The sequence below is a fragment of the Sinocyclocheilus grahami genome, unplaced genomic scaffold (assembly GCF_001515645.1).
Source record: "Sinocyclocheilus grahami isolate Dianchi unplaced genomic scaffold, SAMN03320097.WGS_v1.1 scaffold176.1, whole genome shotgun sequence".
NCBI classification, from domain to species: Eukaryota; Metazoa; Chordata; class Actinopteri; order Cypriniformes; family Cyprinidae; genus Sinocyclocheilus; species Sinocyclocheilus grahami.
In genome coordinates, this window is record NW_015505355.1 from 2,345,700 (window position 1) to 2,373,557 (window position 27,858).

The following is a 27,858-nucleotide window of genomic DNA, read 5'->3' on the forward strand; positions in this document are numbered from 1 at the left end:
CAGCCTTATCTATAAACACATGCATGTCATAACTAGGGCGAGACTGAATGTATTGTTCTTGGTTGAAAGCCAGTGAGCAGCTACGTCACTAGTGCGATTGCTTTAGTGAAATATTACACACTTACAATTCCAGCCATCATACGTAGAAAAGATGCTGACAGCACTTGAAAGGTCATCCGTCTCACTATAAGGAGGAGGAGACGTCTGCAGAGAGTTTGTATGTGTAGTGAGCATTTCTCTTCATTACTTTACCGTGTAATGTCAGATTTCTGCTCAGTCTGATCTGCTGGAGAAGGAGGGATGTGTGAGGAGGAACGGAGAGGCAGGACAGTCATGAGTAGCAGTCCTTCAGGAACACCAGTCTGAGAAACACCATTTCAAGCAGACTTTACTCAGGTAGGTTTTCTTTCATCTTGCCAGGCCATTAATGAAATGAAATTTATTTGAGACATTAATGCATTGCAAAAAATTCATGCAAAAAAAAAAGATCTTTTGAAACTTTGCAAAAGCAGATTCTCATTTTGTTACCAAAGAAATCATTTGAGCATTACATTTTAAATAAAAATGTTAATATTTCTGCTTTAGACAGCATTTGTTATTATAATAAGCAGCTTGTTTGTTGTCATAAAAATTACAAATATTGATTAAAAAAAATATAGGCTGAGGTTGTGTATTTGCACATCTTATATGTATATTTATCATGGTTTACTGATAGATGTTTGCCGTGTAAATTAGACAGTTACAATACTTTAAGTGTTAATATTATACTGCAATTTAGGGAATTGTGGAAACTAATTCTTATTAAATTAATGCTACATTTATTTATTTAATTAATTAAGTATAGACGTGATAACAATTCCGTTTCGATTACAAGTCAATGAAATTAATCTTTTTACAAAAACGGCATTCCTTCGTAGGGATTTTATTTTATTTTGTTATAAATTATTTTATTATTTATTACATTTAAGTCAAGTCTATTTATTATTTATTAAGTGTGTTTAAAAATGGCTTATTATTGGTAATGCTAAGGTATTAGAAATGCTTATGGTTAATATATATATATGTGTAATAACTGTTGTGTGTATTCATCTGTTTTTGTTTATTAATTAATAGATGATTATTTTGAATGTATTCTGATCTGCAGTTGTACTCTTGCAATATAAAGCAAAAAAGTCACATAATGTCTTCTAAAAAGAAGAATATCAAATAATGTGGAATATCTGAACTGAAAATAAAGTGAACATTTGATTCAGGCTACAGGGGAGAAAACAAAAAAACATCTTAGATAGGATTTCTTACTAACTGTCTGACTAATTACAATGATAACCACAAAAACAAACATGCTATTCCGGAGTTTATTTCCATCTTCAAGTAGCCACTCCTGAACAAACTAAAAGCGCTTAAGAACAGGAACTCAAGTCTTCAGGCAATTAGATCTCCAGAAGCAGGGCTGAGCACCACATATTAAACATCTCATACCAACAGGCTTTGGTCTGTTTACTCTCATTTTAACTGAAAAGTATACAAGAGACCTACTTGTTACTGTTCAGAATATACACTGGCCGAAACTATGGCTCATGGTGGACCAATAGTGTTCACTCCAAACACAAAACTGTACCATTATTAATGTTAATTATAAATATTAATATATACAAAAATTATAAATAGGCCTACATATGTCTATTCAGAAGTTTGTTGCTGTTAAGGTTTTTTTTAGTTTTTTGAGAAGTTAGTTTATTTCATTAAAATATGATAAAAACAGTAATACAAATTAAAATGGCATTATTACTTTTTACAATTTAATTTAATTTGAAATAACTGTTTACTATTTGAATTTATTTAAAAATGTAGTTTAGTCCTGCAAAGCTGAATTTTCAGCATCATTACTCAATGTAACATGATCCTTCAGAAATGATTCTAATATGCTGATTTGCTGCTCAATTATTATTCATTATTATTGGTGTCAGTTATTAAAAATGGTTCTTTCTTATTATTCTAAAACCATTTTTGCTGCTTACTGAAAACCACCATTCACTTTTATAGAAAGTTTAAATGAATTTCAAAGGAAAGGATCATAAATGTCTTTAGCCTACTGTCCCTTTTGATCAATTTAATGCATCCTTGCTGAATAAAAGTATTAATTTCTTTCTCTCTTTTTTTTAATCTTACCCCAAACTTTCTGAAGGATCATGTGACACTGAAGACTGGAGTAATGATGCTGAAAATTCAGCTTTGATCACAGGAATAAATTACATTTGAACTTTTTCATCAAATTGTACTAATATTTCACAGAATGTATCTGTTTTACTGTATCTACCCTGCCTGTTTTTGCACCTGCTACACCTCTGCAGGTAATTTCCTGGTGAGAATCAATGATCCAGTACAACTGCTCGTCTCCAGACTCGCTGTACGCCGCTGTGAATGCGTCATGGTGCTCCACCAGAGAGGACGAATGTCACAACAGAACAGCGAGCCAGTCGGACCTCTGTCTGAGCCGCAGCGCTTACCTGGAGAAGTACCTGGGCCCTTGCCGTTCACCCTTCTTCCTGCCCATGTGCGTCACTTACCTGCTCATCTTTGTAGTCGGCGTGCTGGGCAACAGCCTGACTTGTATAGTCATCGCCCGTCACCGCGTGATGCGCACAACCACAAACTATTACCTGTTCAGCTTGGCCATTTCTGACCTCCTCGTGCTGCTGCTGGGTCTCCCGCTGGAGCTATATGATCTCTGGAGCAACTATCCCTTTCTGTTCGGCGTCGCTGGCTGCTACTTCAAAACCTGCCTGTTCGAGACGGTCTGCTTTGCGTCTGTGCTCAACGTGACCGCCTTGAGCGTCGAGCGCTACAGAGCGGTGGTGCATCCTCTGCAGGCCAAACACGTGGTGACGCACGCTCATGCCAAGCGCGTTATCCTCGTGCTCTGGGCCGTCTCACTGTTGTGTGCCTTGCCCAATACCAGTCTGCATGGTGTGGAGACATTTAAGCCCCGTTTTGGACTCACATTCCCCGATTCGGGGGTCTGTACCGTGGTGCACGATAGGTGGATCTACAACTTGCTGGTGCAGGTGACGGCGCTGCTCTTCTTCATCCTGCCGATGCTGACCATCACTGTGCTGTATGTGCTGATCGGCCTGCAGCTGCATCAAGAACGGGACTGTTTTGATTCAAAGATCGGGCTCAATCAGGATGGTGTACAGAGGGCACGTCATCGGCAAGTCACAAAAATGCTCTGTGAGTGCCGTTTCCACTGCTACACCTTCCGTTGGATGCTAGTAATGGTTAAATGAAAATATAGGTGAAGTTGTTTATTCTTTCAAAAAGATGTGAAGAAATGTAGCATTACATGGCTTGCTCAGCAGTGGATCCCCTACAGTGAATGGGTGCCGTCAGAATGAGAGTCCAAACAGCTGATAAAAACATCACAATAATCCACACCACTCCAGTCCATCAGTTAACGTCTTGTGAAGTGAAATGCTGTTTCGGGTGAAACAAATCAATCATTAGGATGTTTGAACTTCAATCAGTTGCTTCTGGCCAAAATATGAGCTCATAATACATAATAGCTTCCTCCAGTGAAAAATTCCATCCCCCGTCGTCTCTCACAGCGAAATCCACCAACATATTTGTTTAGAGCTGGACTGTTTTCGCTTGTAAATGGTAAAAAAAAAAAAAAATCCGTAAAATTTACGGTAAATAAACAGCAGCTGTGGTTGCCGGAATTTTACCGTAAAAAATACGGTAGCAACATTTTAGGTTTTACGGTTTTAACTTAAATTTACAATTAAATACCATAATTTCATTAACTGATATAATGTTAATATACCAACCTATTGAAGTACTGAAATCTGTTTTGTACCTTTGTATTACACTGATAACCACCAAATGCAGGAGGTGATGAGAAAGTCACATGATGAACCAAAGCCCATCACAAGCAGCTTTTAAATAATAACATGTATAGAAGGTGCACAGTGTCATTCACACAAACGCTAAACACCATCACGGTAACACACATGAAACTGAAATAATGCTATAAACATTCATTTAACAACATTAGGTGTAACACACAACCCTAATATACAAAACTGATAAGAAAAAACTAAGAAGAAACATAGTTATTTCAACACAAAAACATCTAATTTGAAATGTAACGCAGGGAATTCTGGGAATGTTCATTTACGGTTATTCACTGTAAATTATACGGTCTTTTTCACTTCCAAAAACGGTATACTACCGTAAAATTAATGTCCAATACAGTTTTTCACTGTATATAGTAGGTAAATTTACGCATTTTTACAGTCTTTTATTGTTAAATTCACGGTCATTTTTTACAGTGCAGAGGCAACTGTTTGAAGTTAAAAACATCTTAATGATGGACTGGAGCGGTGTGGATTACTTGTGGATTATTGTGATGTTTTTATCAGCTGTTTGGACTCTCATTCTGACGGCACCCATTCACTGTAGAGCATCCATTGGTGAGCAAGTGATGGAATGCTACATTTCTCTAAATCTGATCCCATGAAGAAACAAACTCATCTACATCTTGAATGGCCTGAGAGTGAATACATTTTCAGCAAACTTTCATTATTGGGTGAACTATTCCTTTAATCATTCAGAGGCAACATGAAACAACATTCACAACCCATTTTCCTTTCAGATTTCCAAGTGTAAACAAATCTATGGTCTTGGAAAGCCTGGATATATGAAGTAGAATAAGTTCAAAAGTGTGATTTCTTTATCCCAGAAAAGTCATGTAAAACCCATGGGTGTTATTTTCATACATTTTATGAATGTACATTTTTCTAGATATGCCAAGCTTTCAAATATTTTACTGGGTAGAAATTTGAAGTAAAAGAAAAATCCTCATCCTCAATCTTTGTCCAGTAAATATTGTTGTGGACGATGATGGGCCTTGGAGTCAAAAAGACTGGGAACCACTAGTATAGCCAATTGAGTATGATATTTTTGACTTTGAATAAATTCAGTTCATTTAGATATTACCATGAAGCACATTTCACAGGTTAAAATTAAAGTGTCCTCAGTGACTCCATCCCAAAAACAGAAACCAGAAACCAACACTTTAGATTAGTGAGCGCATAATCACCGTTAACTGTTAAGAGTTTTTCCTCAGTAAACTCCTAATTTACTGCTTACTGATAGGAAGTAAGGTAGATGTTGCAGTAGTAATGTTTAGGTTTGGGGTCGGGGAATTAAAAATGCAGAATATGTGCTTTATAGTACTAATAAATAGCCTGTAATATGCATGCTAATAAGCAACTATTTAAAAGTGAATCGTGAATGTTCCCTAATCTAAAGACAAAATTGTTTTACTTTGGAGTAATTTGCATAATGAGATCACAAATATGTATTAGGAAAGTAACAAGGGTCAATTTTGTCTTCATGTTGACTTTAATGCCACTTTTAACACTGGGTTGAGGAACGTTTAAACGTTTTGTTTGAATTTGGGTTCATCAGTATGGCGTGTCAAGGTGCATAATATCAGGTTTGTCAACATAATAACTCAAATCATTGCTTCTTAAATGTCGTGGCTCATTTTCATTTCTAGGTGAACTATTCCTTTAAAACAACTGAAGTAGACTTATGTTGCAATATTTCCACAGATGAATAAGCAACACATTGCATGCTTGTCTTACTTATCTAGTCGATGCTATTAATCTTGTAAATATTAAGAATGTTAACCCAAGGTTTAGAAATGTACGGTGTGAAATCATAAAACCTAGCAACTCAGGATTCCAGTGTGGAAGAACATTAATAACAATCTTCCAATGTTCATTATTCAGAGCTGAAAAACTCAAATATTCTTTTCGAAATGTTATGCTAGAAAAAGAGATAAAGAGTCAAATCCCAGCTTTTTTAATTATGACACATTCTTGTCCTGTGCGTGAGCTTTTATAATCTGTCCTGATAAACAGAAAATACTCATCTGTGCTTTATCAGCCGCATGCCATGTTATTATAAATACAAAGGGGATCTGATTTAGTAATAGCGTCAGTCTGCATCTGGCTTATTGTAATAGCTGGTCAGCACTACGCTGTGTGGCCTTCCTCAACTGATTTCAACATGTACTTTGATACTGAGATACAAACAAAATACTTAAGATCCAGTCATGTATTCTCAAGTTCATAAACACTGTCAGTAGTGCAGATGTGTGCCAGGAGTAACAGTTTGTTTAATAGATTTAAACACATCTGGACGCTTAAAATGTGTGAATGTCATTGCATTAGATAACACAGTAGTGTCTGCAAACAAATGATGTTAGAGCTTTTCTCAGAACTAACGTCACTTTTCATAGCCCATTTTTGCAATGACTATTAAAGGAATAGTTCACCAAAAATGACTTTTTGCTGAATATTTACTCACCCTTAGGCCATCGGATGCAGATGAGTTTGTTTCTCATCCAAACAAATTTGGAGAAATTTAGCATCACATCACTTGCTCACCAATGCAGTGAATGGGTGCCGTCAGAATGCGAGTCCAAACAACTGATAAAAACACAATAATCCACAAGTAATCCACACCACTCCAGCCCATCGATTAATGTCTTGTGAAGTGAAAAGCTGTGTGTTTGTAGGAAACAAATTCCTCATTAAGATGTTTTAACTTCAAACCATTGCTTCAAAAAAGTCATCTCATCTAAATCAGGAGAGAAAAATGCAAAAATGGTTCTAAACAGATATGTTGGAGGATTGAATGTAAGAGACGACAGGGGATGGACTTTTTCACTGGAGGAAGCATCATTATGGGTTATAGACTTACATTTTGGCCAGAAGCAATGGTTTAAGTTAAAATGCCTTAAAGGGTTAGTTCACCCAAAATGAAAATTCTGTCATTAATTACTCACCCTCATGTTGTTCAAAACCCCGTACGACTTCAACTTCGGAACACATTTTAAGATATTTTTTGAAAGATTACATCTGAAGGCTCTCTGACCCTCCCATAGACAGCAAGGTAACTACCACATTCAAGGTCCAGAAAAGTACAAAGATGATCGACAAAGTAGTCCGTGTGACATCAGTGGTTCAACTGTAAAGTTACGAAGCTACGAGAATACTTTTTTGCGCAAAGAAAACAAAAATAACGACTTTATTCCACATTTTCGTCTCTACTGCGTCACTTTGGATGCGCGTTCACGACAGATGATACTTTGTTGATCATCTTGGTAGTTACCTTGCTGTCTATGGGAGGGTCAGAGAGCTCTCAGATTTCATCAAAAATATCTTCAATTGTGTTCCGAAGATGAGTCTTACGGGTTTCGGACAACACGAGGGTGAGTAATTAATGACAGAATTTTCATTTTTGGGTGAACTAACCCTTTAATGATGGATTTATTTCTTACAAACACACATATTTTCAGTGGACTGGAGTGGTGTGGATTACTTGTGGATTATTGTGATGACTCTCATTCTGACGGCACCCATTCACAGCAGAGGATCCGTTGGTGAGCAAGTGATGTAACATTAAATTTCTCCGAGTCGGATTCCATGAAGAAACAAACTCATCTACATCTTGGATGGCCTGAGAGTGAATACATAACCTGTGTTTTGGTGATTTTTAGTGAATGTATGAATTGAACGTTTTAGTAAATGTATCAGGTTCACAATAGTCTCCTAAAAGTTCATCTCTTTATCTCTGAACATGATCCACTAATCTTAGAAAACCACTAAGTAATATAATATAAAATATAATATAATACATTTAAAAGATATCATTTGTTTTATTTATTATTATTATTATTTGGTGTTGAATTGAATTTATTCTACACATTTACTTTCATTTGTCATTTCTAAACACTTGCTGTGTATTTGACAGGTGCATTGGTGATTGTGTTTGGGATCTGCTGGGCCCCGTTTCACATCGATCGTGTCATGTGGAGCTACATTGATGACTGGACTGCAGAGAACCACCATGTCTTCGAGTACGTGCATCTTCTTTCTGGTGTCTTCTTCTACTTGAGCTCAGTGGTCAATCCCATCCTGTATAACCTCATGTCTTCACGCTTCAGAGAAATGTTCCGTGAGGTGGTGTGTCAAAAAGACCATCGTCAGCTCTCAATAAGTAAGGTCACATTACGTAGTGTTGTTTCTGCCTCTTTTTCTGCCTCCAATTCGGTCTCATTTTCTGTCAAATTCAACCCTCGTGGGCTGCCACACACCCTGTAGTTATTTTACTCAAATACTATCATTCATAGTTGCGCTGTCAAAGTATTCAATGCTGTGTATACAATTACATTAATGAGTGCTCATGTAATCATGTTAATATTCAGAGATACTGCAAAATAGCCAGTATACGCACAGATATATACAAAAACAATATATACACTTCCATTCAAAAGTTTGGGGTCGGTACAATTTATAAATGTTTTTAGGGAAATCTCTAATGCTCATCGAGGCTGCATTTATTTGATTAAGAATACAGTAAAAACTAAAAATATTATGAAAATATAATAAAGCTTACACTTTATTTTAAGGTGTTCTTGTTACAGTGTAATTACACATTTAAGTACTGAGTAATATTAATTAACTACATGTACTTACTATATGGTTAGGGTTAGGATTAGGGTTTGGCTTAGGGATACTTGCATGTATATAAAAATAAAATAAAGTGTTACTGAAATAATTGCTTTCCATGAGAATATATATTAAAATGTCATTTATTCCTGGATTTTCAGCATCATTACTCCAGTATTCAGTCACATGATCCTTCAGAAATCATTCTAATATTCTGATGATTTGATGCTCAAGAGACATTTATTATTATTATCAATGATGAAAGCTTCATATTTTTGTGGAAATTGTTATACTTTTTTTCCAGGATTCTTTGATGGGAAAGTTCAAAAGAACAGCATTTTTCAATAGAAATAGTTTGTAACAATACAAATATCTTTGCTGTCACTTTTGATCCATTTAATGCATCCTTGCTGAATAAAAGTATAATTTTCTTTAAAAAAAAAATACAAAATTAGACCCCAAATATTTGAACAGTAGCATGAGTGCACAAAAAAAATCCTCTTTACACTTTGATATCAAAACAGTATCATTTCAAATCTCATATAAAACACATTTTCTTGTGTTGTTCAATTTTTAATAACACATCAATGTTTTACTTTGCATGTAAACACACTTAGTGGTGTCATCAGATAAAATGAAAAACATTAAAAAAGTAATTTATATCAAGTAACTTATGTTTTTTACTTGCATGTATATAAAAATAAAATAAAGTGTTACTGAAATAATTGCTTTCCAGGTGAATATATATTAAAATGTCATTTATTCCTGGATTTTCAGCATCATTACTCCAGTATTCAGTCACATGATCCTTCAGAAATCATTCTAATATTCTGATTTGATGCTCAAGAGACATTTATTATTATTATCAATGATGAAAGCTTCATATTTTTGTGGAAATTGTTATACTTTTTTTCCAGGATTCTTTGATGGGAATGTTCAAAAGAACAGCATTTTTCAATAGAAATAGTTTGTAACAATACAAATGTCTTTGCTGTCACTTTTGATCCATTTAATGCATCCTTGCTGAATAAAAGTATAATTTTCTTTAAAAAAAAAAAAGCAAAATTAGACCCCAAATATTTGAACAGTAGCATGAGTGCACAAAAAAAATCCTCTTTACACTTTGATATCAAAACAGTATCATTTCAAATCTCATATAAAACACATTTTCTTGTGTTGTTCAATTTTTAATAACACATCAATGTTTTACTTTGCATGTAAACACACTTAGTGGTGTCATCAGATAAAATGAAAAACATTAAAAAAGTAATTTATATCAAGTAACTTATGTTTTTCACAGATATTTGGAAACAAATTGGTATATGTGTCATAGCCTTATGGGCAGCGCTCTGACATATGGTGCAGCTGTATCCAAACATATGTCTTTAAAAGAAAATGGTCAGTTAGTTCGTATATTTCTTCTCCGCCAATGTAAAGAAGCCAAAGCATCAAGTTTTACGTTACAAAATTAGACCCCAAATATTTGAACAGTAGCATGAGTGCACAAAAAAAACCTCTTTACACTTTGATATCAAAACAGTATCATTTCAAATCTCATATAAAACACATTTTCTTGTGTTGTTCAATTTTTAATAACACATCAATGTTTTACTTTGCATGTAAACACACTTAGTGGTGTCATCAGATAAAATGAAAAACATTAAAAAAGTAATTTATATCAAGTAACTTATGTTTTTCACAGATATTTGGAAACAAATTGGTATATGTGTCATAGCCTTATGGGCAGCGCTCTGACATATGGTGCAGCTGTATCCAAACATATGTCTTTAAAAGAAAATGGTCAGTTAGTTCGTATATTTCTTCTCCGCCAATGTAAAGAAGCCAAAGCATCAAGTTTTACGTGTCACCAAGCAACACACAGACTGAAAGCCGGACTGGAACAAGGTATGTGAGTGGAGCGGAGCGACAGAGATTTCCACTGAAAAACACTGATGCTCTGACTTCCAATAAAACAGCAGAGTATTGACAGTAATTGTAAATCTTAAGTGTTTCCAGTAACCAAACAAGTTTCCCATCATTCTCACTGACTGTAATATCTACTGTAGTGATGCCACATTTCATATCACTGTGATGGTGTGATGAGGTTATATTAGATATATATGCATTATATATGTTCTGTATTTGTTATAAGTTGTGTTCTACATGGTTAAAAAGTGCAGTTCCTTCTACTAGTGAGCAGGTCAGTGACACACAACGATCCACCGCATTTAAGACAACTTCTGTTCTGTAGGAATGTAGTTATCACAGTGAATGTGAAACATTCAAAATATATTATATAGATGAATGATGAGAGCTATAGCCTTGCCATGTTGATTCTGCAGATGTTTGTATAGTGATGTTTCTCTGAGCTCATTTTTAAAGGTGACATATCATGAAAATCTGACTTTTCCAGGTTTTAAGTGCTATAATCAGGTCCCCGGTGCATCTACCAACCAAGGAAACGTGAAAAAGATTAACCCAGTAACTTTGTTTTGGGAAGCCTTTTTCTGCAAGAAAACGAGCGCATCTGATTTCGCTCCCTTGGTGACGTGGCAAAGGGATCTCATTATAATATTACCGCCCCTTAATCTGTAAGTTTACACCCATGGCGCCGTCATTTTGATTTTGCAAGCGACAACGGTGTACTAGTTCTAATGCCATGGTGAACGTTTGAGCAAAACATGCTAACTGTTCTGTCTTTGGCTGCACAGACGAGCACCGAACACTATTTATGGCGCTTTTCCACTGCATGGTACGGCACGGTACGGCTCGGAACGGTTCACTTTTGGGGGGTTTTCCACTGGGTACAGTACCTGGTACCTGGTACTTTTTTTAGTACCACCTCGGTTGGGGTTCCAAGTGAACCGTAAACGTGACGTGTAAACTCTGCTGATCACGGATTGGCCGGAGAGGATCGTCACTACCTGCGTCACTGAACTTGTGACACAAACACAACAGAACCGATAGATTTAAATCAGCACAGCCAGCGAAGGATCGAACGCAACTGTTTTGAACGAGCACACATTTTTTTTTAACAACCAAAAAGTTTTGTTGTCTGTTGAGGAAGTACAGACGTTCCTCTCGTTGATAGCAGAGGAGCGGATCCAGCGAGAGCTTGATGGGGCGACGCGGAATGAAAAAGTTTTTTTTAGGAGTTGTGGTAGTAGAGGCAGCGCAACTATAACGACATGTGAAAAAATCCCGCCAACTGTAAAGCGGTACTGAACTGCAGTGGAAACGCAAACCGTGCTGAGCCGAACCGTGCCGTGTCGAGCCGAGTCGTACCACGCAGTGGAAAAGCGCCATTAGAGTCCCAGCCTCAGAGGAGACAAGAGAGCAGTGGATTTATTGATTTATTTACTGTATATTGCTGCTGCCACACAGATCTAAAATAAACATGTGATTCATTTCCCAGCTGTTTACCTTCACAGACATAACCCACTGTTTTTGTAACTCATGTGTGTTTTTAATGTAAACTTGTGTGTGAATGAGAACTTCGTTTTATACTCTCATTCTGTGACAGCCGCTTTCTGTCCGTGTGCTTCGGATGTGTGCTCTCAGAAAACCCTATATCAGAAGTTTAAGCTCATATGGTTTAAACCGCATGATTTCAGCGCGATAAACATGATAATCAGAACCAAAACAGATGTTTTCAGCAGGTAGGAGCTGTAATGGCGCAGCTCTATTCTGGAAAAGGGGGCGGGGAGCAGCAGCTTCTTTGCATTTAAAGAGACAGGCCCGAAAAACAGTGTGTTTCTGCTGTTTTAAAATTATAAATGATATAATAAATGATCTGTGGAGTATTTTGAGCTGAAATTGGGAGCAGCAGCTTCTTTGCATTTAAAGAGACAGGCCCGAAAAACAGCGTGTTTCTGCTGTTATAAATTATAAATGATATAATAAATGATCTGTGGCGTATTTTGAGCTGAAATTTCAGACACATTCTGGGGACACCACAGACTTATATTACATATTGTAAAAAAGGGGCATAATATGTCTCCTTTAAGGATGGAATGCTGATGATAACAGATCTCTCCAACTCCAGTTTATTGGTCTCCGCCACCTGTTTACTTTTCCATCTTTATCTGTCTGCTTCCTCCCTACATGACGCAGAGCAATACATCAGCTGTCAGATCCAAGATTATAAAAAGTGCTTGCATTTCACTGATTATGTCATGGGACATTGTCAATGGCATAATATGCTAAATAATGTACATATTTATACATTATTCTAAGTAATGTAAATATTCCTAATAGCCAGATCTGGAGGATAAGTACAATATACTTTGAATAATTTGTCATTACACTTAATATCTTGTTGTTGTTACTCATGTTCTTGTTTTTAAATGTTTTTTCAATTAATATAAATTCATTTGTATTCCTACATAACATGTTTATTTCAATGCTTTTTATTTCTTCATGCTCGGAAATCTAATCATTTTAGTTTAACTTAATGTTGAACACTTTCAATGAAATATGCATCCTTATATCAAATGCATTAGCTATCCATTAAAAAGAACAGAAAAATCCGTTGAATTGTCATTGTTACACTTCTATGTTATAATAATGATTGTATTAAAGTTAATGTGTGAAAACACTTCATAAGAACTGCACTCATTTTTATAACCTGCTATGAAATATCACTGTGTTTCATTCCACCAGTTAATGCTTTAATAAAATAATAGCTATTATTAAAACTGACTTTTTTAGCATTTAAGTATGAAGTATTTGAAGTCATCCTCTGGCCCTCTCAGAAGTCCACTGAGGCCCCCCAGTGAGATCATTTTGAGGGAGTTTATAAATCGAAGGCAGTGTGTTGTGTATTAAAATTTTTTTTATTTTTGGTGATTGATTCTTCCATCATTGTACATAAACAAAATTGCAGAAAACAACAGTACATCTTCTATACATTGCATTTCTGAAGTCTGCAATGCATGACCGTAGAGAACTTTGTAACATCAGACCAAACTTATAGGTCCTATGATTCATTAAAAAAAAGAATATCAGAAGTAGCACAAGTAAACACATAAGACAGACAATAGCCTTTATACCAACAAACAACATAACAAATATAGCATCTTATTAATAATCTTCCCCTTACTACAGAAAAATGTCTGCCAGAAAAAAAAATCCCCTTAAATACAGTCCCTTTAAAACAAGTACAAACAATGAGAACTGAAATGTTATGTCAGTCAGTAGATTTTCAGAATTTGACCAACGAAACTAGACAGATTTCTTGGAGGTCTCCTTTACAGCAGCGTACTTCCTCTCAAACTGAGCCACATCAAACTTCCGCTTGCAGCCAGCATAATTCATATAGCGAATTTTGCCAAAGATGGACCTCTCTGCCCAGCCCTGGTCATGGATGCCACAGATGGACCACATGCAACCTGCAAGAATATTAAACAAAATAATTCATATAATCAAATACAAAAAAAAGTTCAGTAAGAGGTCAGTTTTTGAAAGACGTTTCTTATGCTCACCAGGGCTGCATTTATTTGATCAAAAATGTAGTAAAATCTGTAATGCTGTGAAATATCATTACAATTTAAAATAACTATTATTTTTATTTAAATATATTTTAAAATGTAATTTATTTCCGGTGATGCAAAGCTGAATTTTCAGCATCATTACTCCAGTTTTCAGTGTCAAATGATCCTTCAGAAATCATTCTAATATGCTGATTTGCTGCTTAACAAACATTTTGTATTATTATTATTAATGTTGAAAACATTTGGGCTGCTTCATATTTTTGTGGAAACTGTGATGCAATCACATTAAATCTTTTGTTACATTATAAATGCCTTTACTGTTTTTGCCTTTACAGTTTTAACTGGTTTGATTCATTTAATGCACCCTTGCTAAAAAAAAAAAAACTAAATAAAATAAAAAAAAGTATGAATTTCTTCTATTCTTTCATATATATATATATATATAAGCTTACTACTACTTTAATAATTTATTATAAGAAATGTATTTGATGTGCTAGAGCAATCAAAGCATCAGGTTTCTCACCCACATATCCGTTGGGATCGCAGCCGTCTAAAGACAGATGGTCATTCAGATATATAGCAATAGAGAGGGCTTCTTCAGGAGATGCAGTCCATTCCAGGATCTTCTTTGCCCAGTACATGCGCAGAAACCCATGCATCTTCCCTTCTAACACCAGCTGACGCTACAACACACCAGGAGACTTCATTTCAATGCATTTACTGGCTCGATTCACTGGGTTTGCCATTACAGCAGTGGCTTCGAGAGTGGCTTCGACAAAAACTATACTATGAAACCACCAGACAACACACTTCAATTAAAGCGTTTCAAGTGAAACGCTAATGTTGAGCTACCTGTGCAGCGTTCCACAGCTGGTCATGGGTCTTGGCGTTCTCCAGCTGCTCTTTTGTGTAAAGGTACTGTCTGCAGTCCTTAGCGTGATCCTGCAAAGTCTTCTTCGCCCAATCATACGCACCTGTGAGATATACAATTGAAAACTTTTTGAGACCTGCAGAAAGCCTGCGAGCGATTAAAGCGACTGACACAGCGCTCACCTGAAATGTTGTCATAGTTGTGGTTGTAGAAGCAGAAGTTGTCGGCGAGCTCCCGGCGCACCACCAGCTCCTCGGTAAAAGACAGCACAGACTCGCTGGCGTTCTTTTCTCGTTTGACCTGCTTCACCACACGCTGAGCAGACAACTGACCTTCAAGAGAAAACATGCCAACTATTAGAACCCCTAAACTACATCTAGAAGAAAGTGGATGGTGTAAAATAAAGATCAAAAATCATTCTCTCACTCTCATGTTTTTCCAAACCTGCAGGACTTCAGTGGGTCACAAAAGAAATTGTAATTTTTTTTTTTTTTTGGTCATTCCAACAATATTGTTTTGAACCCCATTTATAGCACTGCATGAATATCATTAAAAAAAAAAGCACTAAGGCCCGGCTTTTTCTACACGGTTAGGCCGTTCGTCCACACGCAAACGCAGCACCAGGTCACTGAAACCAACCATTTTTGAAAACGCCTGCCAGGGTGAAGATTTTCAAAAACCCCGGTTGCAGTGTTATCGTGTAGACCGCGAAACCGGAGTTTTTGGCTTGTGACGTCAGCTCCTGCATGGTTATCTCCGCCTACTGGAGACTTTTTCAGGCTTCTGATTGGCCAACATGGCTTTACGGTTGAGATTATATCGCCACCTGTTGGTTTGGCATGCTCTTGATGGCGAATCATAGCATGCGTTTGCGTTTTCATGTGGACGGAGATTTTTTTAAAGGGGTCATATGATGCCCATTTTCCACAAGTTGATATGATTTTTGGGGTCTTAATGAAAAGTCTGTAACATAGTTTGGTTAAAATTTCTCAATAGTAGTGTAAAAAACACTTTTTTTACCCCGTCAAAAACAGCTCTTTTCAGATCAAGCCGTTTTTGTAGCATTTTCCTTTAAATGTTAATGAGCTCTGCTGCCCCCGCCCCTCTCTTCCGAGCTGCTCTTTTAGAGAGACTGTTTACTTTAGCCGCATTCATCGTGAAACTTGCTAATTAGCACATTATTAGGAAAGGCGATTTGCAAAGATTCATTACAAAACATTATACTCACTTCTTCTGTAGATGAGGCTGGATCACGAATGATTCGCGCGAACGTAGATCGTAGATCGTAGATACGATCAATCTATGATAAATCATAAATTCATGTAGATCGGGGGAGCATTCCCTTCAGAAACAAATGTAATCCACTGCAAGTTCAGCGCCTCAGATATCAGGAGTAAATGAGGACTGCGGTGTTCATTATTACATCCAACAACAGAACACCTCAATCGCTTAGGACTCATTCTTGTCTACATCTGCTCCGGCGGTGAAACAATGGCGGACTGATGACAGTCACTCAGGGCGGAGCTAAGGTAAGACGCCAGTCCAGTCTGTGCTGAAACACTACTGTCAATCAAACTATCGTGGGAGGGGCCTGTCTTTGTGACGTCACACAGACAGGCATCTGAGATCGGCTCGATTTGAGAAAAGGGGAAACATTTTACCAGATTTTTTTTAAAAACACTGGGTGGATTTTTATGATTATAGGGTGGTTGTGTACACACACTGCCAACACACATTTCAGTTCAAACAACTTGTAAAAGTGCATGTAGCATCCTATGGCCTCTTTAAAAATGGAAGAAGGAAAAACTCCCGTGTACTTAAAAATACCCGTGTACGTGTGAACATGACATAAGACAGAGTGTAAACTGACCGGCGTGGATCCATGGGGAGAGATGGCTGAGGGCATCAAAGTTGGGATTGTTTCTGTGAGTGGCAAAGAGACGCAGCCGTTGGTCAATGAAGGACTCCAGCATGGCCATGCCGCCACAGGAGCCAGGCTGAGCCCAGTCCACCTCTCCAACACTGCGCTCCACCTCAAGACACGACAGCACCTCCTCCCAGTCCACTGGCTGAAACACAGATTTTGAAATGAAGAAGATGGGAAAACACCTTTTATGTAGAACAGGGATCCTCAAATCTGGCCCACGAGATCAACTTTCCTGCAGAGTTTAGCTCTAACCCTAATAATACACACCTGAATATCACAGGTAGGTGAGTTTGATCAGGGTTGGAGCTAAACTCTGCAGAGCATTGGCCCTCCAGGGCAAGATTTGAGAACCAGGGTTTCAAGTCATAATGCATTTGAGAACGCTAACAATGAACAAAACATAAAACGTGCTTCACAGATTACAACAGGCAAGTGATCAGCTAAGGATAAAAAAAAAAGGAAAACCAGTTTTTTCCCCATTCAATACAACAACAATAATAATGCAAAAAATAATATATTATTGTTGTTATTGCTATTTTTAATCATAATAATTCAATTCATTCTAATAACGAATAATTATTATTCTTTAAATATTTTTAGCTTTTTTTTTTTAAATACAATTAAATATATAAATGAATAAATACATTATCCAAATCTACTATTTTACTGCAAAAAATGATTAAATAATAATAATAATAATAAACAATATATTATTTAATTTATTATTATTGTTATAATTTTTTGGGAATAATTCCATTTATAATAATAATTATTATTAATACTAATCAACAATAATATTAATAATAATTAGTCAAAACAATTTAGTCAAATATTTTTATTATATATTATGAAAATAAAATCAATTAAAGAATACTATTTCAAATAAATATATTAGATATAAATATAATAATAATGCAAAATATATATTATTGTTTTTATTGTTGTTGTAATTATTATTATTAATAATAATAATGATAATAATAATTACTTCAATTATAATAAGCGTTACCACTAGCTAACAACAACAATAAAAATACTTATTATTATTAATAAAGAAATATTACCATTCCACTAATACTATTGGGCTGAAAAATAAAAAATATATACATATGAAATGGTAACCTACATTCACTCAAGTTTTTTTCTTATTTTTTCCCCCTCGCTTGTTATTTTAATATTTAAACAATTTTCTATTTTATTTCATTTATTTTATTAAATCCATACATTTGAAATGTATTTGAAAATCAGCATTTTTTTCATCAGATTTGTGCAATTCATACGATCATACTTCAGGTCAGAACCCATCTACAAATTGACATAAAAACGGAACAATCACATCTCTGGAACAGCTACAGTAGAACCAGGGTTTCAAGTCATAATGCATTTGAGAACGCTAACAATGAACAAAACATAAAACGTGCTTCACAGATTACAACAGGCAAGTGATCAGCTAAGGATAAAAAAAAAAGGAAAACCAGTTTTTTCCCCATTCAATACAACAACAATAATAATGCAAAAAATAATATATTATTGTTGTTATTGCTATTTTTAATCATAATAATTCAATTCATTCTAATAACGAATAATTATTATTCTTTAAATATTTTTAGCTTTTTTTTTTTAAATACAATTAAATATATAAATGAATAAATACATTATCCAAATCTACTATTTTACTGCAAAAAATGATTAAATAATAATAATAATAATAAACAATATATTATTTAATTTATTATTATTGTTATAATTTTTTGGGAATAATTCCATTTATAATAATAATTATTATTAATACTAATCAACAATAATATTAATAATAATTAGTCAAAACAATTTAGTCAAATATTTTTATTATATATTATGAAAATAAAATCAATTAAAGAATACTATTTCAAATAAATATATTAGATATAAATATAATAATAATGCAAAATATATATTATTGTTTTTATTGTTGTTGTAATTATTATTATTAATAATAATAATGATAATAATAATTACTTCAATTATAATAAGCGTTACCACTAGCTAACAACAACAATAAAAATACTTATTATTATTAATAAAGAAATATTACCATTCCACTAATACTACTGGGCTGAAAAATAAAAAATATATACATATGAAATGGTAACCTACATTCACTCAAGTTTTTTTCTTATTTTTTCCCCCTCGCTTGTTATTTTAATATTTAAACATAATTTTCTATTTTTTTTCATTTATTTTATTAAATCCATACATTTGAAATGTATTTGAAAATCAGCATTTTTTTCATCAGATTTGTGCAATTCATACGATCATACTTCAGGTCAGAATCCATCTACAAATTGACATAAAAACGGAACAATCACATCTCTGGAACAGCTACAGTAGAATCCTTGATCAAACCTTAGCTGTACGAGAAGCAGAGTGTGGGTGAGTGTCCACAAGAGGAATCTCTGAGAGGAATTCTGGCAGAAGTTTAGTGATTTTGCCTCGTATCGTCCTGGCTCCATATTCCAGCTTCTCAGACGCTTCCCAGCAAGGCACCAGAGCTCATTGAAGAAACCGTTTACCTAATATGAAGCATGCACTTCCGAACACGTGAAACCAAATGCACTTTTGATAATTCTGTCGCTGTACAATTTTCTCACGTGCAGCTGGTTTTGTAAGGCGGGGCTTACGCTCCTGCTGTGTTACCCAACGATTCGTTTTGCATAACAATAACAAAGAATTTGCTGCACCAAATTTGACGAAGTGCACTAATTTCGTGTTGTTGGATCGTGTAGGCAGTGTGTTGTTTGCGTCTTTATTTCTGTCATAGCGCGAACTGCAGAATGAGTAAATCTAGTTATAAATCGGTCGGCGGTGGAAGTACAGAGGAACTCGATAAGGTTGACATGTCTTTAGGTAATGCCACAGATCAAACTAGCCGTGTGTGTGTGTGTGTGTGTGTGTGTGTGTGCGCGTGCGTGCGTGGTGTGCAGCGCAATCAGCAATCTCTGACCTCTCTCTGTGTGTGTGAGTACTGGTTTATATGTCCTGGTGGGGACTTAAACCTGACTACACACAGACTCATGGGAGCTCGTGTCACGGTGGGGACCTAAATTGTGGTCCCCACGGGTACATAGAATTTAATGGTATACTTGCTATGGGTACCGGCTCATACTGGGGTGGAGGCAAATGAGGAAGTGGACTGCTTGGCTAAGATGGCTCTGAAGCACTCACAGTGAAATTAATATAACAATTAGCAAGTCTGAAATCAAGAGAATAATATCAACTGAAGTAAGAAAGATATGGCAACAGATATGGGATAGTGGAATAAAAGGAAGGCATCTTTACCAGATACAGGGGTGTGTAGGTGAAGAGAGAATAAGAGGTGGGAGTAGGAAGAAAGATGTTATTATAACAAGAATGAGGATTGGACATTCAGCTTTAAATTTCAATTTACACAAAATAGGGGAAGCATGAAAATGGAAGATGTGATAAATGTGGGAATCCAGAAACAGTAAAGCACATTCTTCTCGAATGTGATGTGCATGAAAGAGAAAGAAATCAACTTAATCCTAAATTAGGTTTGATGGGATATGATAAAGTATCACTCAAGATATTACTAGGGAATAGACAAATGCAATCAAGAATTAAAGAAGAAGTGTTCAATTATCTAAAAAAAGACAGGAAATATGGAAATAATATAAAATGTAATTGTGGTAATTTTTTTTTCCTTAAAAATATATATTAATATATATTTATATATCCTCCTGAGAACCAGAAATAAAAAACTTTGTGAATTTAGTGTTTTTTCATGTCACTACGTTGTTTAGAGCATAAGAAAAAAATGGTAAAATAACATTTTTGAAAAATTATATTTTATTCATAAGATGGAGAGTCCCCACAAGGATAGCTGACCAGACGTGTGTGTGTGTGTGTGTGTATAGTTGATTAGTATTGTGACATTTTACATGTGATTTATCAGTGTTAACATTGCAGCAATCTCTTTGTATCGTAATATAATATGTATCATCACCATTATCGGTGTTTTATTGATTGGCAAACGTGTTTAAAGATATATCTTGACTGTGTTTGACCGCATTTCCCGACCATTTAATATCTGAGTTAGAGTTGTTGCATGTGCAGTACCTTGTGAAAGTACACATGAAATACGTGGTGCAGGAGAAGACGCAACTCAAGTCCACATCAAAGCATACATTTGCCAAAAGGAACTCAAGTTTCAGATGAGATTTTATGGTCATATGAGACCAAGATGGATCTTTTTAGGCAGAATTCAGAATATTGTGTTCTACCATTCAAGTTTGGGGTTGTTAAATTAAGCATTTCAAAATAAATACAGCCTTGAAATGCATTAAAACGGTGATATTTTTTAAAAGTTACAATTTAAAATAATTGTTTTAATATATTTTAAAATATAACTTATTCTTGTAATGTGAAGCAGAATTTTTAGCATTATTACTCCAGTCTTCAGTGTCACATGATCTGTCAGAAATCGTTCTAATATGCTGATTTGCTGCTCAAGAAACATGTATTATTATTGTATTATTTTTGTGGAAACTGTGATACTTTTTTTTTCTCAGAGATCTTTGATAAATAGAAAGTTAAAAAGGACAGCATTTATTTGAAATAGAAATCTTTTGTAATATTATAAATGCCACTTTTGATCAATGTAATGCATCTTTAAAGGAGTCATATGATGCGATTTCAAATTGTCCTTTCTCTTTGGAGTGTTATTAAAAAATAAATTAAAAAAGGGTAAATTCTGACTTTGCTATGACGATCTGGTGCTTCTGAATCAGCGACTGTAAGTATGTTTTGTTATTAGTTTAAGTATTTGCTATTGACTGTTCAAATGCGGAGTTTTGCGCAGCACAGAGTAACGCGTTGTGTGTGTGTGTGTGTGTGTGTGTGTGTGAGGGGAACAGGGTCACATCACAGGAGAGTGAACTGTCTGTCAGAAATCATAGCACGTCAGCTGTCTTAACCGCGGCTTGTGTACTGCACCATCACTGTGTCTGTCACACGACTCTGTTGCCCTTTCAGGCTTGAACTGATGGTAAAACTAACGACATTATTTTGATTATTCTTCATTATTCATTATTTTGATTATTCTTGATATTTACTTTGAAAGCTGACGCTCGCGATTATGGTAAGGGGCGTTACATTTCCAACATATTCTGTTACACCAAATACACAAAATAATGATCTTTAAAAAAAAGCATCATATGACCCCTTTAAAAGTTTTAATTTCTTTTTTTTTTTTTTTTAAGACACATGTATACATGAAACAAATATATTACAGGCAAAATGTCCATGTAAGATTTGTAACTCAGTGAAGCGGGAGAATTAAAGTTAGAAATTAGGGTGGGACTTAATAACCAATTGAAATTAAGATTTATTCATTTTAGTGCTGTCAAACGATTAATCGTGATTAATCGCATCCAAAATAAACGTTTTTGTTCACATAATATATGTGTGTGTACTGTGTATATTTATTATGTGTATATATAAATGCAAACACATGCATGTATATATTTAAGAAAAAATGTTATGTTTATATAATAAATATATTTATATTTATGTATATATGTAAATATTTTCAAAATATGTACTGTATGTGTGTGCTTTTATATACATAATAAATAAATATATATATATATATATATACATACATACATACATACATAATAAATATACACAGTACACACAGATATACTTTGTAAACAAAAACTTTTATTTTGGATGCGATTAATCGCTTGACAGCACTAATTTATTTCTATTGTTTCCAAGTTGTTTCAATGTGAAAATGATTGCCTTTTGTTTTATCATCTGTTCTGTACAGGAATGCTCCGACTGCTCAGCAAACACAGAGAGAAGCACGACAGGCCACCTTCCTCTTCAGAAGAGGACTCAAAGTAAGAAGCTAATGAACTTCCTGCCTAGAGTTGACACAGAGATGTGTGAAAAGCACAGAAGCTGTTCACTTTAGCGCTTGTTGTCACTAGCACGTGTAGGGAAGATCTGGGCAGAAAGCTGCATGCATGGGTGCTGATCATGTGACACCCTCTTCACATTTTAAGGGGCCATTTGTTTCACTTAAATATGTAATGTAGTTAGCATACATGCTTAAAGTGTTTAAAAACTAGTTTTTAAGAATATGGTTGCTCTGTAGTATTTATAGAAATGAATGTGTACCGTACACAATGAAAGTGTTCAAAGCGTTTGGTTCTTGTTATAGTGAAAAGTGTGAAATTTAAATTAGAAACTGGTCCTTTCATCACTAGAATTGGCATTAATCTGTTACTGGTTTGTGTACTACTCTTGTGAACCATTTTAATGAATCACAAAAAATAATCAAACCATAGGCTATTTAATTCATATCAATCCTTCGCTGAATAAACTCAATGAATCAAAGTCTCTTTAAATGTTATCCAGAATAAAGCAAGAATGGTTTTATGTTTTCAATCAGTGACTGTTCATATGAAAATGTATTTAAAATGCATTATGAATTTAAAGATAAGCCAATTAAAATATAAGAGCACTGATTTGGCTTCCTATCTATTAGTACTTTACAATTTTTTTTTTTTTTTTAATAGGTTCATACACAAGTTCAGAAGACAAAGTCTGCTCAAGCCACACAGAGAACGCGCTCGTAAGTAAACATTCTTCAATTTAATTTTTTTGCTTTTTCTGATTCAAACTACTACACCACCGTTCAAAAGTTTGGGGTCATACAGATTTTTTTTATATACTTTATTTTAAATAATTTTATTCAGCAAGGTTGCATTGAATTTGTAAAAACTGTCAGTAAAGACATTTACAATGTTACAAAAGATTTCGATTTCAAATAAATGGTGTTCTTTTAAACGGGTCCTATTATGCTCTTTTACAAAGTCTTGATTTTGTTTTGGGGGTGTACTAGAACACGCTCTCATGCTTGGTGCATTATTTTTCACATAATTTACATTATTAAAATCCCTTTCCCCCCAGCCTGCCACAAACGGCTCGATTAGTTCCGGCTTTGATGAAGGTCCGCCTTCCGAAAAACAAAATGTGTTGTGATTGGTTAGCTGTCCCAGTGCGTTGTGATTGGCGAACAGCTTAGACGGTGTTTCAGTACTGCCCCGCCCCCTTGCTCCGTCTTTCAACAAAAGCTTTTGGCGAATCCGGCACTGTCCTCCCTCGTGTTGTGGAAGCTGTCCTCAGTAAAATGCACAGCACACAATAGCAAATTGGGGTTATAATGCTCAGGAACAGAGTTAAAAAATAAATTGCAACCACTGTTTCCTGACATCATCCACTTTCGGAAGCCCAAACAAAGACGTTTGGGCATGGAGGTGAAAAAAACAGCGTTTCAGGCGGTCGCACACCGGAAGAGAAGCGCAGCGTCGCGCCACATCTTTAAAATTCAAATACATTATTTTAAATGAGTGTAGGCACACCGGCGGCGTCTGTCCGCGGCGCCCAGCTACGTCGTGTTATACTTGTAAGAATTGTTCTAGACATGCCGAAAATTTGACGCTACATCACAACAGCTCTTCTTCATTTTCTCTGATGCACTAACTCTGCAGCAGCTCTTCTTCTTCGTCGTCTCAACCAAGCTTCTAACCACAACCTCGACCCCTCCCCACCATTCAAATTTCTATAGGTGGGAATTATTTTTAATGATATTCCAATGAGCCGCTTTGTGATATCACAAAGCCCGGAAAACAAACGCTGTAGTCCAAACGAGCCGTTCGCTGTAGTTCTTGAAAAGGGATTTTTAAAAAACGAAATATCTCCCTTTGGAGTGGACTTTGAGAATTTTAACTTTCTAGATCTTTTTTTATGCTCAAACATACACTACACACTGACTAAAATAAAAAAAAAAGTGAAAAAGCATAATAGGACCCCTTTAAACTTTCTATTAGTCAATCCTGAAACAAAATGTGACACTGAAGACTGAAAATTCAGCTTTGATCACAGGAATAGATTGCATTTTAAAATATATTCTAATATAAAAGTTGTGATATTACAACAATACTGTTGTACGTGTTTTTTTTTGTGTGTTTTTTTTTAAGAAATGAATGCAGATGTTGGAAAAGTAGTGTAGATGCACTGTAAGCTGTTCCTGTTAATAACTCTTACTGATTTCTCCTCTCTTCTCCACCAGGTGGCGCACTCCTACAAACAACAGTGGCATCCTCACTGTGTCAATAGACAACCCCACAGCTAGAACACAGCCTGAGTATGATTACATTTGATTAGACCCAGATGCACAATTTCATAAGACATACAATAGTTGCCATTCAGATATTTGGATTTTTAATTGGTGTTTTTGTATTTCTAATGATACTCATTAAGATGTTCAGATAAGATGCATGTTCTCACTAACAAGCCACACATGTTTCCCATCCATTTGTTTCCATCTTGTCTTGTTAGTTTGGCAGGTTTAACCTTTGAGACTCTCTCCAGCATGTTGTGAATGTGAGTCTGGGAACACAGAAGTAATGATGTTTGGTTTCGCTCCGCACAGGCCGGCTCAGTCCTGGTCCCTGCACCCCGTGACTCCAGCACGCCCCTCACCTCCTCGAGAGGAGCCGGAGAGGAAACCTCCTAAAGGTGTCACCCTGCAGTTTGATATCAACAGTGTTGGGAAACAGGTAGGACAAATGTGACCCTGGACCACAAAACCAGTCATAAGTGTCCGTTTAAAAAAAAAATTGAGATTGATACATCATCTGAAAGCTGAATGAATACGCTTTCCATTGATGTATGGTTTGTTAGGATAGGACAATATTTGGCCGAGATGCATTATTTGAAAATCTGGAATCTGAGGGTGCAAAAAAAAAACTAAATGAAAATATTGAGAAAATCGCCTTTAAAGTTGTCCAAATGAAGTTCTTGGCAATGCATATTATTAATCAAAAATTGAGTTTTGATATATTTACAGTAGGACATTTACTAAATATCTTCACGGAACATGATCTGTACTTAATATCCTAATGATTTTTGGCGTAAAAGAAAAATTTATCATTTTGACCCATACAATATATTGTTGGCTATTGCTACAAATATACCCGTGCTACTTATGACTGGATTTGTGCTCCAGGGTCACAAATATCAATCGTATTTATCATTGAGTCAATGAAATATGTTTATAGTAAATTTTAAGATGTCCTTTGTTACAGTGTAATTATACATTTAAGTACTGAGTAATATGAATGAACCGTCTTGTACTTACTACAAGGTTAGATTACGGTTGGTTGCATGTGATTATATATAATTTATTGTTATTACTATAGTAAGCACATGTAATGAGGACGCTGTAAAATAATGTTATCTTAAATTGACATGCAAGAATGCATTTGTTTTGCATAATTCAACACCAAAAAATTACTGATGTATTGTTTGTTTGTTTTTTACCAAAACGCAGAAACCTAAATTAAAGATTGAATGTAGCCTAAAACTGTCCCGAAAAATAAAGTTGATCAAATTATTTAATAATCAACACTTATAACCAGTACTGTAATTACAATTTTTTATGTTTATGAAAGAAGTGTCTTATCAAGGCTGCATTACAAACAGTATACACACAGTAATATTGTGACATATTTTAACTATTTAAAACTACTATTTTTTTTTAATGTAATTTAAATGCTGGATTTTCAGCATCATTACTCCAGTCTTCAGTGTCACGTGATCCTTCAGAAATCAGTCTGATATGCTGATTTGATACTCAAGAAACATCTCATTATCAATGTTGAAAATAATGGTGCTACTTAATATTTGTGTGGAAACCGATACACTACTATTGGCGTTAGAGTTAAAAAATGTTAATACATTTATTCCGCAAAGATGCATTAAATTGATCTAAAGTGAGCGTTTTTAATGTTACAAAATGTTTGTTTCTTTGGAGCTTTCTATTCGTCAAAGAATCCTGAAAACAAAATGTATCATAGTTTCCCCAAAAATATAAAGCAGCACAACTGTTTTTCAACTGTTGTAATTATTAATTATAAAATTAAGCATAAACTAGATACTGAAAAAGTGTGCCATTGGAGAAATGCCAATGAAATGCAACGGTTTCTTTTATTTATTTATTTTTGTCTGATACAGAAAATTTGTGGTTGGTGAAATTTTGGTGCATTACTTCAAAGAAAGAAAAAGTAGTGTTTATTCTCATGAACCAATATCTGATTTGTCCAACAATTTGTTTGAATCACCTTCATGATCTTTTTTTTTAATCCAAAAAACTAATGTAAATCTCTGACTACATTTACATGCACTTCAAATATGAACTCTTCCAGCACTGAACTTCAGCCGGTGTTTTGCTTTCCTCTTTGAAGAAAAAAACCAAACTGTTCCAGATCAGCCGCTAGAAACGCATTTACCTCAGTGCTGGTGAACCTGATGGCCGTCTTCATTGTTGTTCTTTTCTCTATCAGACTGAAATGACCCTCAACGAGCGGTTCCGCCTCCTGAAGGACCAGCGTGTGGCGGCAGCACAGCAGAGCAGCAAAGGAGGCCGCTTCGTCACTGTGGCCTAGAGCTGAACTCTCTGTTCCTGTGTGATCAACAACAATCCTACAGGACAGAACAGGCAAACAGCTGAACTAACGCTGTTCATGACTCACAGTGATTAGCCCTAATAGAGGAGACTTCATCAGAATGTGGATATGCCGGTTCTCTGGAGAAGGAGACGTTGGGGAAGTGACTGATTTTTTTTTTATTTTTCTAAAAAGCTGCCATGCTGTCCTCACAAAGCAAGTATTAACTGTCGTCCCTGAGTTTCAGTTACGTTGTCGTCTCCTGAGCTGCCCTTGGTATGTGATGGCATCCTGTTTTTTTTATATATATGCATAAAGTTGTTGCAGCTCTATGACTTGAAACATTTCTGGATAGACTTGGGTTTTCACAAAGCAGATGTATGAAACAGAACATTCTTTTTGTAGAGCAAAAAAAGACTGTTTTAAGATGTTTTATATGATTTCAAATTAAAAAACATTGTGAAACGTGTCTCGTTTTTGATAACCACGTTCCGATTAATGACACTTTAAATGCATTCTTTGTAAG

At 35.3% G+C, this 27,858-nt stretch overlaps 3 protein-coding genes across 3 annotated transcripts; 2 read left to right on the forward strand and 1 right to left on the reverse strand.

The window, feature by feature from the left end:
• Positions 1–219: 219 nt before the first annotated feature.
• LOC107593881 (neuromedin-U receptor 1-like) lies at positions 220–8,285 on the forward strand. The gene is made up of 3 exons (XM_016283759.1): positions 220–396; positions 2,352–3,231; positions 7,828–8,285. The coding sequence occupies exons 2-3, from the start codon at positions 2,373–2,375 to the stop codon at positions 8,175–8,177; spliced, it is 1,209 nt and encodes a 402-aa protein (XP_016139245.1). The 5' UTR covers positions 220–396; positions 2,352–2,372; the 3' UTR covers positions 8,178–8,285.
• Positions 8,286–13,555: 5,270 nt separating this feature from the next.
• cpdp (CPD photolyase) lies at positions 13,556–19,510 on the reverse strand. The gene is made up of 7 exons (XM_016283717.1): positions 19,492–19,510; positions 19,201–19,346; positions 16,759–16,957; positions 15,071–15,220; positions 14,870–14,991; positions 14,541–14,700; positions 13,556–13,915 (listed from the first exon to the last, which is right to left on the reverse strand). Exons 1-7 carry the CDS (start codon positions 19,508–19,510, stop codon positions 13,749–13,751), a joined length of 963 nt encoding a protein of 320 aa, XP_016139203.1. The 3' UTR covers positions 13,556–13,748.
• A 3,112-nt stretch (positions 19,511–22,622) lies between these two features.
• LOC107593840 (UAP56-interacting factor-like) lies at positions 22,623–27,797 on the forward strand (the record flags this gene model as incomplete). The annotated part of the gene is made up of 5 exons (XM_016283718.1): positions 22,623–22,718; positions 23,400–23,455; positions 24,956–25,030; positions 25,319–25,445; positions 27,231–27,797. Coding segments are annotated over 5 exons (456 nt in total), but the record flags the coding sequence as incomplete, so codon positions are not given.
• Between the last annotated feature and the right edge of the window lie 61 nt (positions 27,798–27,858).

Bases quoted from the DNA above. Each gene is read 5' to 3' on its own strand.
- LOC107593881 (XM_016283759.1), top strand. From the start codon at position 2,373: ATGATCCAGTACAACTGCTCGTCTCCAGACTCGCTGTACGCCGCTGTG. The intron at 3,232-7,827 runs GTGAGTGCCGTT...TGTATTTGACAG, and splicing joins GCAAGTCACAAAAATGCTCT to GTGCATTGGTGATTGTGTTT.
- cpdp (XM_016283717.1), bottom strand. The intron at 15,221-16,758 runs GTCAGTTTACAC...TTTCTCTTGAAG, and splicing joins CTCCCCATGGATCCACGCCG to GTCAGTTGTCTGCTCAGCGT. The intron at 14,992-15,070 runs GTGAGCGCTGTG...TATATCTCACAG, and splicing joins CAACTATGACAACATTTCAG to GTGCGTATGATTGGGCGAAG.